The 14,815-nt window shown below is 32.7% G+C and overlaps 2 protein-coding genes across 2 annotated transcripts; both read left to right on the forward strand.

The window, feature by feature from the left end:
* The first annotated feature begins 3,714 nt into the window (after window positions 1-3,714).
* Window positions 3,715-8,323, forward strand: LOC149896618 (androgen-dependent TFPI-regulating protein-like). The gene is made up of 5 exons (XM_090117637.1): window positions 3,715-3,808; window positions 5,512-5,683; window positions 6,420-6,566; window positions 7,411-7,631; window positions 8,118-8,323. Exons 2-5 carry the CDS (start codon window positions 5,519-5,521, stop codon window positions 8,302-8,304), a joined length of 720 nt encoding a protein of 239 aa, XP_089973763.1. The 5' UTR covers window positions 3,715-3,808; window positions 5,512-5,518; the 3' UTR covers window positions 8,305-8,323.
* A 1,447-nt stretch (window positions 8,324-9,770) lies between these two features.
* LOC149896619 (uncharacterized) lies at window positions 9,771-13,160 on the forward strand. The gene is made up of 2 exons (XM_090117653.1): window positions 9,771-10,130; window positions 11,866-13,160. The coding sequence occupies exons 1-2, from the start codon at window positions 9,882-9,884 to the stop codon at window positions 12,823-12,825; spliced, it is 1,209 nt and encodes a 402-aa protein (XP_089973779.1). The 5' UTR covers window positions 9,771-9,881; the 3' UTR covers window positions 12,826-13,160.
* The last annotated feature ends 1,655 nt before the right edge of the window (window positions 13,161-14,815 follow it).

Consider the following 14,815-nt stretch of genomic DNA (forward strand, 5'->3'; position numbering starts at 1 on the left):
TTGAAAAACTCGACTGAGAAAAATTGTTCATTTTATTTGGAAAATAATTTGGGGCGAGGGGGCCTCCACTCCTTTGTTGCCCCGGGGCCTCTGGACCTCTAAATCCGGCCCTGCATGTAGACTGTAGTTTATTATCTGTTATCTGTAATTAATAAAGCGGTTAAAGAAACAAATACCCAAACTTATAGAAAAATTGTAGTTTGAACATATTAGGTATGTATTATTTCGCGCATAACTATCGTAATCGATAAGTGAAAAAACAATGCGTTCTTAGCAATTCAATAGCACCTATATAATATTGTATTTGAGCTATTATGTATGTAAAATGATCTAAAATCAGTAAAAAGACATGACAATAAAACTTTTTGTTAAAGTTAATTGTTTTATTGAAATATTTCAGTTAAATTATTCTGTTAAAAAATATTAGCAAACATGTTTTATATCTTTGTATGTATGTGGAGAGTAGGAGTAAATAAATTATCGTATACTAGCTTTCCACCCGCGGCATCGCCCGCGCAGTCAAAGAAAAACCCGCATAGTTCCCGTTCCCGTGGGATTTCCGGGATAAAACCTATCCTATGTCATTTCTCGGGTATCAAAATATCTCTATACTAAATTTCATGCAAATTGGTTTAGTAGTTAAGGCGTGATTGAGTAACAGACAGACAGAGTTACTTTCGCATTTATAATATTAAGTATGGATTAAGACGTTAATATCTACCTTTTCAAATATTGTGCCTTTTTCCATGAGTAGAAAGCTGGTAATTAGTAAATTAAAAAGACGTGTGGCACTCGGGGACTGCTGCGGTAAAGCTATTGCATAGCATGCCTTCAAGCCACACCTCCGCGCCCGTCGAAGTGGGGAGCGTGAGGTTTTTCGTTACGGAATTTCTCGATTCGGTCCCCGCGCTCAAGGCCCGCGATAGAAGCTATGCAATAGCTTAATAAAACACTGACCATGAATTACTTTTTTATTTTTGTATAATAATATTGTTAATTTGTTCCTTAATTATTATGATCACTACAAGTCTACAAAGTTGCACCTATTACATTATTTATGTAATAGATAATGTATTCGCCACTTGCCAGCTGTTTATGATAATTGTATCAATTAAAACACTACTTATTATTATTAGTCATAATATTATTGAATCATAATAACACAAAGCAAATCACTACAAAGCATAAAACAAAGTCGCTTTCTCCGTCCCTTTGTCCCTATGCATATGTATGCTTACGCAAGGGATTCTGATGCGGTTTTTTTTAATAGGTAGTAGTTTAAAAAATTTAAGCATATATAGGGACATAGGGACAGAGAAAGCGACTTTGTTTTATACTATGTAGTGATATTACATGAAAATGGTTCAATATTACGAACAATTGTTAACGGGGTCAGTTTTTTTGCTTGTTTTTTGTGTCTAAACATATAAAATTGTGAAAACATTTATTATCTTTATTTTTTATCTGTTATAGTATTAGTATTTGTTTGCGATACTTCCAATGTATTGTAATATTCTCTCGAATAACTATTTCATATCTATACTAATATTATAAATCTGAAGAGTTTGTTTGTAAGTTTGAACGCGCTTATCTCAGGAACAACAGGTCCGATTTGAAAAATTCTTTCGGTGATAGATAGTCCATTTACCGAGGAAGGCTATAGGCTATATATCATCATGCTAAGACCAACAGGAGCAGAGCCACGCGGGTGAAAAATCGCAGCAAGTATATTGATAAGTTGAGACCAATAAGTACGCACCATGTACGCACATACCGATAAAATAAACTAATATAGGTAATAGAAAAAAAATATTCCATCCGCGGCTTAGTCAAAATTTATAGTTTTCTAACAAAAAATGAAGATCCTTATATTTGAATTTCCACCTATAGGTAATCTGTAATTCTTCCATTTACAATATGATAAAATTTTTCATAGATTTTAAGATATTCGTAAAATACAAAATATCACTGGACTTTGTTGATGTGTATGTGTATATACATATAGAGAAGAAAGGCAGACAGAAGATAGATAGATGGATAGCCACGGCGGAATACTAATAGACTACAGGCCCATGTTGAAAAAGTTATGGGTCATTTGAACCACCAGGTGACCTATCTAGAACGATATAAGAGCATAAAATAATAAGATTCAGCATTATGCCGTCACTTGTAAGCTGTCCAACTGAGTGCAGATGGGAATTCGAAAGTACAGGTAGAGGTATCCATGATTTTTGTACGGCGTTGCGGAATAATGGATTAAAAGCAGTATAGAAATAGTATGACACAGATGCCGTACAAAATCAAATGACCAAATTTACCCCGGCAGTTGTCAGAAAATAAAAATAAAAGACGTGTGGCACTCGGGGACTGCCGCGGTAAAGCTATTGCATAGCATGCCTTCAAGCCACACCTCCGAGCCCGTCGGAGTGGGGAGCGTGAGGTTTTTTCGTTACGGAATTTCTCGATTCGGTCCCCGCGCTCAAGGCCCGCGATAGAAGCTATGCAATAGCTTTAAAATTCCGACTTTGTGGACCACCATTTTTGTACGGCATCTGTAGTCTCTGGGCCTGTAGTCTATAACCACAGACTAATAATAATATACTGCTATTACTGTGCAGGAGATCATTTTAAATATATTTTTTTTGTCTAACCGAGTTTTTTGTTTTTAAAGAGTTGAACACATTAATCTTGACTTCACTTAGTTTTCCTTGATCCACGTAAATAAGTGTAGTTAAGTTAATAACTGCATAAAAATTACATATTATACAGAGTAAAATCAAGGTCAGAACTAGTGTTGTGTAACAAGGTCGATAAATAAAACTGGTCAAGCGTGAGTTGGCGATTAATATAGTTCTTGAGATATATTTGTAGAGAATATTCTTATCTATTTACACTTTTTGACAAAGAACTGTTTGACCTAAGTTTTGTATGTACTATGTAGCATAACAAAAACAAATTTGTTTAACTTACGCTTACCAAACTACTAACTGAATGCTACACTCCTATAAAAAAATAAAAAAATACTCCAGATGGCGACAGATAAAACTAGCCGAAAATCATTAAAATCTGTTCTGTGATTTTCCTTTGACAGAGGAACAAACTTACATCCGCACAAACGTTCGCGTTTATAATATTACTAGCGGTCCGCCCCGGTTTCGCCCGTGGTAGGTACATATTTCGCAAAAAAAAGTAGCCTATGTCCTTTCTCGGGTATCAAAATATCTCCATACCAAATTTCATGCAAATTGGTTCAGTAGTTTAGGCGTGATTGAGTAACAGACAGACAGACAGAGTTACTTTCGCATTTATAATATTATAGTATGGATTAGTAAGAAGACCCCCCATAGTTCCCGTTCCCGTGGGATTTCCGGAATAAAACCTATAATATGTGTTAATCCAAATTACCCTCCATATCTATGCTAAATTTCATTGTAATCTGTTCAGTAGTATTTGCGTGAAAGAGTAACAAACATACATACATCCATCCTTACAAACTTTCGCATTAATAATATTTTTAGGATAGGATTAGTACTTTAAAATATGTAGTACATAGAACAACAAAATAGAGTTACTCAATTGAACTATAAAATAGAGTATTTGCGCGTAAAACAATAATTAAAATAATTATTATACATAGACAAAGGATATCTTGATACGGGTCATAGCCCATAGGTCATAATGCTAAAATGTATGTAATAATAGCAATCAGTTATATCTGTGTGTTTGTACTGTGTACACGTATAAGATTATGTGAAGTTTTTATTCAAAAATACGGTTTTTATAAGTTGTATAAAAACATAAGGAAAATGTATGTATTTTAAAAGTGGAATATACTTTTCGTAAAGTTGAAACTATATTATCTAAGTGAACCTTTTTGGGGTTTTTAATATATAGTATACTAGTGGTCCTGTGGTCCGCCCCGGCTTCGCCCGTGGTACATATTTCGCAATAAAAGGTAGCCTGTGTCCTTTCTCGGGTATCAAAATATCTCCATACCAAATTTCATGCAAATTGGTTCAGTAGTTTAGGCGTGATTGAGTAACAGACAGACAGACAGAGTTACTTTCGCATTTATAATATTAGTGGATTAAATACTTAAAGATTTTATCGAAGTAACTGATGTTGTAATACATTTTTTTCTATAACAAATTTTAAATTATCTATGTGTGTAATAATGTGATTTTATTGTTATTTTATATGTGTTCTCGGCTCTACGTATATATTATTTATGTTACTTTTTGTAATAGTTTTAATATTACTCATAGTAAGTAATAATAACAGAAATTTACTATAAATTTTTCATAGAAATATCACTCCATTACTATATTTAATAACTTGCTGATAAAGTTACTGATAGCCTAATTAATACTTTTGGTTTATATTAGTCCAGAATCCGAATATGTTTTTAATATTAATTCTATTTTAACACGCTTTATTACCTTCCCCTGTATGCTTGTATGTAACCGATTCTTCAGGCTCGATTTTGACCCACTTTAAACAGGCAGATTAAATTCAAATTTTGTACTCTTATCAAGAATCGGTGACAGTACAATAATTTTATCTTATGAAAGCGTTTTTGAAACTTCTTTGAGCGCGTTGAGAGTGAAATTTCAAGGTCGCGTCATGGTAATACCGTCACGTCATTGAGTAAGGCGACAATTTTCACTAATGACACGTGTGCTCGGCACACTCGCTACTTTTTTTAGCTTTGTAAACAAGATTTATTTCATTTATTTAGTCTTATGAGCTTTATAAGAAATAAGTCAGTATTTTCGAAGTAACAGCACTGATAACATACATACGTGGTTATAGTAAGAGCTATAATATTTGAAGATAGCTGCCAACTAATTTATTATTAACTAGCGGTCCGCCCCGGCTTCACCCGTGGTACATATTTACGTTTTTTGTACATAAGAACCATATGTACTTCAAAGAATATAATAAAAAAATAATTATCGAAATCGGTCCACCCGTTCACACGTGAGTAAGTCCACACGGCGCGTCGCGTCAGCGTTCCGTCGTCGTAGCGCTGTCGCTGCGTCGTTTTACATACAAATAACCAAGGTGTTCACACGGCGCGCTGCGCGGCGCAACGCACACGTGACGGACAGCAGCCCCCGAGACGAAGCGGGAGGGGGTGTCAGCGCTCAGTTGTAGTAGTAGTAACGCTGCGATGGCGCAGCGCCCGTGTGGCCGGCTATGCGTCAAATATTTGCGTTGCGACGACGCAACGCTGACGCAACGCGCCGTGTGGACTCAGATGCCGTGACAAGTGACAACGCGAAACGGGTTTCATTTTTATACATATACTAGCGGTCCGCCCCGGCTTCGCCCGTGGTACATGTTTACGTTTTCTCTACATAAAAACCATCCTCGTACTTCAAGGAATATAATAAAAAAAGAATTATCGAAATCGGTTCAGCCGTTCTCGAGTTATGCGCTTACCAACACATTTTGCGATTCATTTTTATATATAAGAGAAAGATACATATAGATTTTTATTTATTTCAGAAACAAAATGGAGTACGCACACCATAGGATATACGCGTATATATTTACAATAATAATGCATACTGGAAATTTAATATATCTAGCGATATTTATACAACCGCATATGAAAATAAATCAAGATTTAATAATTTTAAAGAACCTACAACCTAGGTTTTTTACTATATGGACTTTGGTAAGTAAAATGCTGTAGAAAAAAAAAACAGAAAAATATAAGAGCAATATATTCTTATAATACAGGCAATCATTCAATTTTTTGTCAAATTAATCTTCAACCAACATAGTAATTTATTATTTAATAGATCTAAGTTTAATAGTATTTTATTTTTAGTACAATTAATATATTTTTATTAGTTTGTAAATCGCGTATTTTTAAGCTAATACTTTTGTCTTCGCATAAATTATCACAAATCACAATATACAGATACAACCAGTAGGGAATCTTCATACAAACGTTCGAAATGGCGCACACACACAAGCAAGCGTGTTTACGAGAATCGCAAGGGTTTAATTATTACAATTGACAGATATAAGAATACCCTTGCGATTCTCGTAAACATGCTTGCTTGTGTGCGTGAGCCATTTCTAACGTTTGTATGAAGTTTCCCTACTGGTTGTATCTGTATATTATGCATTTATTGACGCAAATAGTTCATTCTTAGCATTTATTTCATTTTAGTTTTATCATTTGAGCATACTGTTCATTCATTTTCATAACATTGCTCATTACCACAGATAATATAATACTATTGAATACTACCTATGCCTTACCATCAGATTGAAAAAAAAAATTTGACAGATGTCACTAAAATGAGATTGAATGAGATTCCATTGGCCGCCAAAAATTTACCCGCGCTTTTAGAAAAACCTACATATTACCACAGATATTACAAGTTTTCTTTTTTTTTCAGATGATACAAATGTTCTACGCATTTGTTTGCCTCGTTATTGATGTACAGGAGTTAAAGAATCGGGAAAACAAAAAATACAAATTGTCAAAATACTTAAGAGGTTTCAGGGATACGTTGTTCGCGAGTGTATTATGGCCAGCTTGTTGGGTAAATAATAAATATAATTTATTAATAGGTACATATATTATATTATAAGTGCAAAAATAAGAATAACTACAGCAATAACTGTACTGTTTTATGCAAAGATATAGTTTTATAGTTTCTGTTTTTGTGTGTTTGTTGGGGGGTAATCTTCGGAAACACTGTTGCGATTATGAAAAATTATTTTCCTTTTCAGGAGACACTTATTTATAGGAAATAATTAATAAATCTGTTTCATTGATCGATTTCTTTTTTTTATAAATTACTCACACGTGTTTATATTTAAAGTTTTTATTTGACTATTTGAGTGAAACTTCTCTAGGCGCGTTGAGAGTAAAATTTCAAGGTCACGTCATGGCATCCTATCACGTCATGGAGTAAAGCGACGATTTTGGTATCTGTGAATCTTGCTAAGAAGTTTCACTTCTGTCACGTGTGTTTTTTTTTTTTTTTTTTTTTTTTTTAAGGCACCCGTCATCACAGGGTGTTCGCGCCACCTCTGGATTATAGTCCAGAGACTTTTTTTGCTTTTTTTTTTTTTTTTGTTCAATTTTTAGAAATATTAACATACTGGTAACATATAAATATAAATAATGTACAATTAAAATTATAAGAACTTAAATTAAATTACAACATAAAATAGAATCAAAATTATTAAGTGAAAATTCAATAAAAACACGGCACAAAAACACTCAACTTAATCCTATACTTATCACAGTTAAACTAATATCACACACTATTTCTTTGGTTAACTACGACTACAATATCACGTCACGTGTCATGTCACGTGTGTTAGGCACCCATGCTTTTTTTAAATGCTTTTTACTTATTTTAATTTTCTCACTTCCAGGTTGTAACTATAGTATTCTGGTCGCTTTCACTATACGACAAAGCCCTAGTATTCCCGAAGAACACGGATAAATTATTGAATCCCATATCGAACCATATCATGCACACAGCCATAATACCTTTGGCTGTGTGGGAGATCATGTACAGATATAGGACACAGCCACGCACACATAGAAAGTATTTCTATCACATGGTGTTCTTTTTTGCTTTGTATTTTGTTGTGTAAGTATATTATTAAAATTTTAATAAAAGGACATGGTTATGTGGTTATATTTCAATGAAGTTCTTAGTGCTACGGTAGAGGCACGTCGAAATGAAGCTAATTAGCCTGAATTTCCTTCAGTTGTCTCTTTTTCGCTCACGATAGTTGAATCATGCCATCTGACTTGACGTTTAAGAAGATATAATGAAGATAGAATGCTGTGTTGGCAACCTATCTATCTACACCTTTTTATACATAATAATTAATATCAAAAACAAATAGAAATTACGTGAACTTTAATTTGAACAGATACTTAAACATAATTAAAGAATTAAACTTTACCTTAGCCACAGAATAATAAGTAATAACTAGTAGCTATAGCTGCCTTACTTAGAGCATTAAACCAACTTTAGCTTAGAAACTACATTAATGTTTCACTAAATAAATTTAAATCCATAAATTCATTAATTGTAGTAATTTAAATAAACACAATCATATATTTTCAGGATAACCTACACTTACTTCGAAAGAGGCATTTGGATATATCCAATTTTCGCAAAATTCTACGGCACTATATACTTCCCGCTCATACACACGGTGATAAGCGGGATAGCAATATCCGCGTATTTCTTGCAATGGCCGCTGACAAGTTACTTTTGGCGGGAAAGGAGAACTGTCAAAAAAGTGACGTAAATGTCAAATAAAAAAGTTAAAGATATTTAATTAATAAATAATGGATACACAGTATACGTTTTAGTGATTAAGATTTATTGTTAATTATACCTATTAATAAATTTAATTATTTTTACTGTTAGCTGTGTTTTTATTTTCCTAAGTAAAAGCAACAATATATAAATTAATAAATTATAAATAATTAAATAGCCATTCCATTTTCTCCAATTTTTTAATCTTAATTTTTTTAGGTGCCTATTCTACATAAGTGCTCTATGCATTTACAATATTATATTATTGTAACGAACACAACTCTTTTTTAATCATCGCCTTGATATTTTTTGAAACAACGATTAATTAATGATGACTTTTAAGTTTTAATTGAGATGTGTAAACAAAGAAATATTTATCTATGACTATCTTGGCTTAAAAGTTAAAACTATCCTGTATTTAAAACTAGAGTAAGTACAACATTACAATTACAACAAAATAAATGATTAAAATTTAAAAACAATTTATTAATTAACTAAACAAATACCGTGTACACCCGAGCGGAGCCGGGTTGACTTGCTAGTAAATAATAAAGACCAAAATAAATACATCATCACACAAAAATATGTAGATTATAGAAAGTTTCATACAGCCTATTCCGTGGATGATTAGTCGAGCATGTCTTCCAAGTTATAATAAAACAAAAAAAGAACCAAATAACATAGACCTCCCCCACCTCCTACTTCCATATAATTATAGTAAGCAACGGGAATTCTGTACTGAGCAGAGAGCTCTTAATAAATTGGTCAAGAAAGCTAGACGCTGTTTCACAAATACATGGCATTATGTACTGTATTGAAAACGGATAGAGCTGAAATTCAAATGCAGTTGTAAATGTAGTTCGATTACACTGCATTACAAGTAAGGTAGTTAGTGCGTTAATACAAGGTAATAAGGTCTAAAATGTGTCCTTGAAAATTTATACTCATTGACCAGTTTAGTGCATTCCGCTTTCACGGTCAAGAGTAATTGTGTTGCCAGGTTAATATTTTTTCCATGCATAAATATAAACGAATAAAAATAAATTTTCAGTTGATACATTTTCTTCAAATTTCATATTGTATCTAAAATTTAAATTGTATTCTAAACCACCGAGCGGCCCGATCGGGCCGAGACACAATAGATTTTCTATTGTGTCTGTGATCCGAGGACTGACGGATTAAGCATTAATTGCATTTTGTGGAACCGTTAGAAATTTTGAAAAAAAAAACCGACTCAATTTACTTTGTTTTTATAAATAATGACTCACAAAGTGAATAATAAAAACTCTTGTTAGTATACAAATCAACAAATAAGACTAACAAATTCTAAAAATAAAGTTCCAGTATTTAATATTTATTACTTAAACAAAATTAGTGTCACGAACATAACAATAATAACAAGAGTGCTAATTTGAGTCTAACGATGGCAACACTTCATAGAACAAGAATGAATCTTACAATTTCTTATTTACGTTCATCACAGACGTTCATTCACACGCCTCATAGAATGTTCAGTCGATTCGAAATTTAAAATTTTCGAAATTAAAAAAGAAAAAAAACACGAAAATGTCATACACAGTTTCCCGCGTTTTGCGGCGCGCGTCAAATGTTTTTTTTTCGCAAAGGCGCTATGAAACTACGGTTGCCAGTTTGACGAAGGACGAAATTTTGATCCTGCTAAGGCCGCCATTCACGAATTGGAGTAACGCGATACGGGAGGCCGAGAAAGTTGTGGGATATCCGACCTCTTTTATGAATTTGAGATGTTTGCTTAGCGATGAATTTGCTAATTTGGCGCTGTATTTGAGGAAATTGGTAAGTTAATTGTCATTTATTTTAATTAAAATAAAAATAAAACTGCAGTTCATACATTTAGGGCTCCGAATTATGTAATTTAAACTATTTTTTTTTATAAAGTTACAATTAAATATTATATAGACATTCGTTCCAATCAAGGTCACATAATATGTAGACAATTTTTTAATAGATAGAGTGATTCAAGAGGAAGGTTTAAGTAAATATAATTTATTAGGTTTTAGAAAAAGCGGACAATGCTGCAGGCTGAAAGCTAGTTTGGTTATAAATTACATATCTATTCTACTGAACTTTCTTTTACTTTCATGTAATTTAATTATTATCGAGTTTAATATTCAGTTCAGCGATTCAGGACATTAAACGCAAACAAACATACATCTTTTCAATTCTATAATTATATTAACTTTATTATTTATGCAATATACGTACCTAGGTAATTCGTATTTCACTCACTTTCTCAAATCTCAAATCTATGCCAATTAATTTCTTTTTCAATTTAAATTGCAATGGATTTTACATAAAAAATATTTAAAATACAATGTTTTCAGAGATTTAACTTCTTTTACAAATCGCGAATTGTCGTTTCACTGTTGTTTTATTTCTAGAAATATAAGACTTAATTTAATGACACTAACATACTTAGTTTTCACGAATTTATTTATACACTACTAGCTTTCCGCCTGCGGCTTCGCCCGCGTTTTCAAAGAAAAACCCACATAGTTCCCGTTCCCGTGGGATTTCCGGGATAAAACCTAGCCTATGTTACTCGTGGATAATGTAGCTTTCGAATGGTGAAAGAATTTTTAAAATCGGTCCAGTAGTTTATGAGCCTATTCATAACAATCAAACAAACAAACAAACAAACAAAGTTTTCCTCTTTATAATATTAATGTAGACTAGCCGCTACCCTGACTTAGCCCGAATTCCATCTAAATAAGTATATATATTTTAAATTCTATATTTTTCTAGGAAATCGTAACAAACAAAGAAACAAAACTTGAAAACATTACCCTCCTTTCTTAGCAGCTATACTATATAAGGCATAAATTTAAAGTTCGTAGTTACAACAATAAAAAATAGCAAACCTATTTTGGAGTGCAAGAGTCCGACTCGCTCTTGGCCGGTTTTATTTAGTTTTCTTTGACTAAATCTCGGTTTATCGTACAATCGCGTTTATCTGTAACAATTCATAAAACTAGTTGTAAATAGAAAATAATGACAAAAAGCCGGGAAGGCACTTTCACAGTGAAGTTAACTGTTCACGATATGATTGGACACGCATTTTATTAGGCTTATTATACACGAGCGTTTTGACGCTTGAAAATTCAGAAAATATCGTTTTTTACATAGGTACAAAACTACGGATATACACTCGGCAATATAATACACTAGTTAAAAATATACAAACAGAAAGAAACATATAAAAAAAATTCAAAAATTCGTTTGATTTGGAATTTTTTTAACATGACATCTAAAACATAGGTCATCTATTTATTATCGTTTATCTAATTAAGACAAATCGAAACTTTTCAAGCTAGCATAAACAAAACACGCTTATGATTCTATATTGAGAATAACAGAAATTGTTTCTATTCATTCTTAGTTTCATTCCAAGATGATTATCGTAAACATTTTAAAATTACAGCAACAATACCTCCAAACATCATAACTTTTATTCTTATACTGACACAGATATTATTATTACATTAAATAACACAATTTATTTCAATTCCAGGTCGGCAGCAACCACCTCGTAATGCAGACAGCAAAAAACGTGCTCTACGGCGACTCCAAGAACCTCCAACCCTGGGGCCTCATCATCTTACTTCTCTCCAAATCTGTCAAAATTCGTTCCACACAAACTAAAGTTATAGAAGAACAACAGAGACAATTAGCGGAGTTAACAGAAATGATGAGAACTGGACATCTTATACACAGAGGCATTGTGAACGTACCATTTGCAAAACGATCGAAGAATACAGAATCTGCTATATTTGGGAATAAAATTGCAATACTACTTGGTGACTATCTTCTTGTAACAGCTAATGCTATGCTAGCTGGTCTTAAGAACGCTGATGTACTCTACATAGTGTCTACAGCATTAAGGGATCTCTCTGAAGGTGAATTCTTTGGCGAACGCGACGAACAAAACATGCCTATACCAGGGAAACCGAAGAACGAAAAAGACGATCTGAACATAACGTTCGATACAACGTCCATTGCTGCTGATGACGTGCTTGGGAAGCCCAGACAGGAATGGACAGCTAGGACAGTCTTCAATGGAGTGAGTTTGCTGGGAAGAGGTTGCCAATCAGCAATGTTACTTGGTAGGCAAAGTCGTGATACACAAAACAGTGCGTATCACTTCGGATGTCATGTAGGCTTAGCCTGGCAAGCTGCTACGGAATTACAAACTTTACGCTCAGACAGTAAAGATCAGTTTTGCCTAGCTAGCGCCCCGGTTTTGTTCGCGTTAGAAGAAAATCCTGAATTGTATAAAATCATCGATCAAGCTAAGAATGATGTTAAGGATGTTGATTATGAAGATTTAAAGTTTAATATATTGAAAACAGATGCGGTCGATAAAACTAAGATGCTGTATGAGGATCACGCGAAGAAAGCGACGTCATATATTGAGAATATTGCTAGAAATGACACTGTTGAAATGATTAAGAAGCTGATTAATACATTTTGATTGTTGTGAACTATGACTAGCAAGGAAAATTCATTGTTTTTATCAGAAATTGCACGTATATTGTCTACGATATTTATTTAAAAATGATTGTTATTGTTCACACCTATTTTAATTTTATTTCAGATCAGTAATAATTTAAATAATATGTTAATAATTTAAATGTTTTTAGAAAATATACTGGCAAATATTCTGATCAGAGATTAGACATTTTTATCAATTTATCCTGTTAAAATTTAAGAGAAAACAAGAAAGAATTTATGTAAGAAAATTGATAAAAAAGTAAGACTGATTCAAAATTAGAACAATTTCAATTTATAACACTTTATCATCATCATGTTTCAGCTATTGCATAGCTTCTTTCATTGCTCTTGTTATATGTATAGATAATGTAAATTTATGAAATAAAAATGAATTATTTTACTACGATTATTTGCTGTTTTATTTATTACATGTTAGAACTTAGGTTCAAACTATTTATTAGAATTTTTTTATAAAATAGACAAATTTTGATAATGAAGCAAGATTCGAACTATTAACGAATTTTTAAATGGTGGCGTCCTATAAATTTTTTCAGTTTTTTTTATTAAATCTAAGGTTTATTTGCATCAACATTATTGCAATGCGCATGCCATCTATTTTCAAGCCTACATATTGATATCAGCGCCATCTATCGAGATTGCAATACACTAACGTTAACGCACAAGATTTAAATTTTGTTCAAATGTTAGTCGACTATTTTATTAAGAAACTAGCAAACCAGGCGAACTCCGTTTCGCCACCAGAGACACCTTTTCTTTGCTATAAACCTCACGGAGCCCGAGACCTTTCCAACGAATGCAAAACCGTGGAAATCGGTTCGTGCGTTCTGGAGTTATAGCGTCAGGAAGGAAAACCCGAGTTATTTTTATATCTAGTAGATGATCATGGTGACATCAATTTGTTAAGTTTGTAAAATAATATAAATATACACAAAGATGTCGTTTTAAAAATGTAGCGGAGAAAGTTTGAACAATTTAAACTATAGTTTCTTTTATTGTAAATGAAGTTTGAAACTAAATCTCGTAAGTCTCGATTCTTATTTCGTTTATAACTAAAGTAATAAATGACTAATTGATCTAGAGAAAAAATATCTTGAAATTGTATAGTTAACTATATTTTCTTACTGTTAACATTTATTTTAGTCATAAAGTCCAATGTAATCCAAAATATTTTAGACATAAATATAATCCTTAAAAAAAGGCATAATTTTTGAATAAAAAATGAATCGAGCGAAAATGTTACAATTACGTACCTAAGTAACTGTCTTGTACATGGAAAGAAAAAGACTCAATAAATCATATATAAAGTTCCATTTTGATTGCATGTGTGACTGTTTCAGAATATTAATGCAAATTCACATAAAATTTAGGGAGCCTCCTCTTAAGTATTATGATAAACCTATTGAATTTTATAAAGAAGTAGAGTTTGTTAATTGTTAGTTTGTGATACTGCAAGGGGCCTACAAAACCGGTTTAAAAAAACCTATTTTACCAATATGAAGAACGTTATCTGAGTATGCTTTATTTTGTTAATCGACTTCAAAAAAGGAGATTCTCAATTCGTCAGATTCTATTTTTTTAGTATGTTCCCCGATTTCTGTCTTTAATCTCGATTCAACTCAGTTGAAGCCGGGACGATGAATTAGTAAATAAAAAATGGTCTTCAGGTAGATTACAATTTGAGTAATTTTGAAAGAAAGTTCTAGTGCATTTCAACAGGTTATATCACTACATAGGTAGTACCTGTAAATCAAAGTCGCTTTCTCTGTCCCTATGTCCTTTTGTAAATCTTTACAACTACCCAACGGATTTTGATGCGTTTTTTAGGGTTCCGTAGCCAAAATGGCAAAAACGGAACCCTTATAGTTTCGTCATGTCCGTCTGTCCGTCTGTCCGTCTGTCACAGCCGATTTACTCGGAAACTATAAGTACTACAGTGATGAAATTTGATG

Source organism: Colias eurytheme, chromosome 28 (genome assembly GCF_061535395.1).
Source record: "Colias eurytheme isolate Ceu_HAF_F1 chromosome 28, ilColEury1 Martin Lab GWU primary, whole genome shotgun sequence".
NCBI classification, from domain to species: domain Eukaryota; kingdom Metazoa; phylum Arthropoda; class Insecta; order Lepidoptera; family Pieridae; genus Colias; species Colias eurytheme.

Coding starts and splice junctions, on each gene's coding strand:
- LOC149896618 (XM_090117637.1), top strand. CDS start 5,519: ATGGAGTACGCACACCATAGGATATACGCGTATATATTTACAATAATA. Junction 6,567..7,410: donor TATTATGGCCAGCTTGTTGG/GTAAATAATAAA, acceptor TCTCACTTCCAG/GTTGTAACTATAGTATTCTG. Junction 7,632..8,117: donor TTTGCTTTGTATTTTGTTGT/GTAAGTATATTA, acceptor ATATATTTTCAG/GATAACCTACACTTACTTCG.
- LOC149896619 (XM_090117653.1), top strand. CDS start 9,882: ATGTCATACACAGTTTCCCGCGTTTTGCGGCGCGCGTCAAATGTTTTT. Junction 10,131..11,865: donor CGCTGTATTTGAGGAAATTG/GTAAGTTAATTG, acceptor TTTCAATTCCAG/GTCGGCAGCAACCACCTCGT.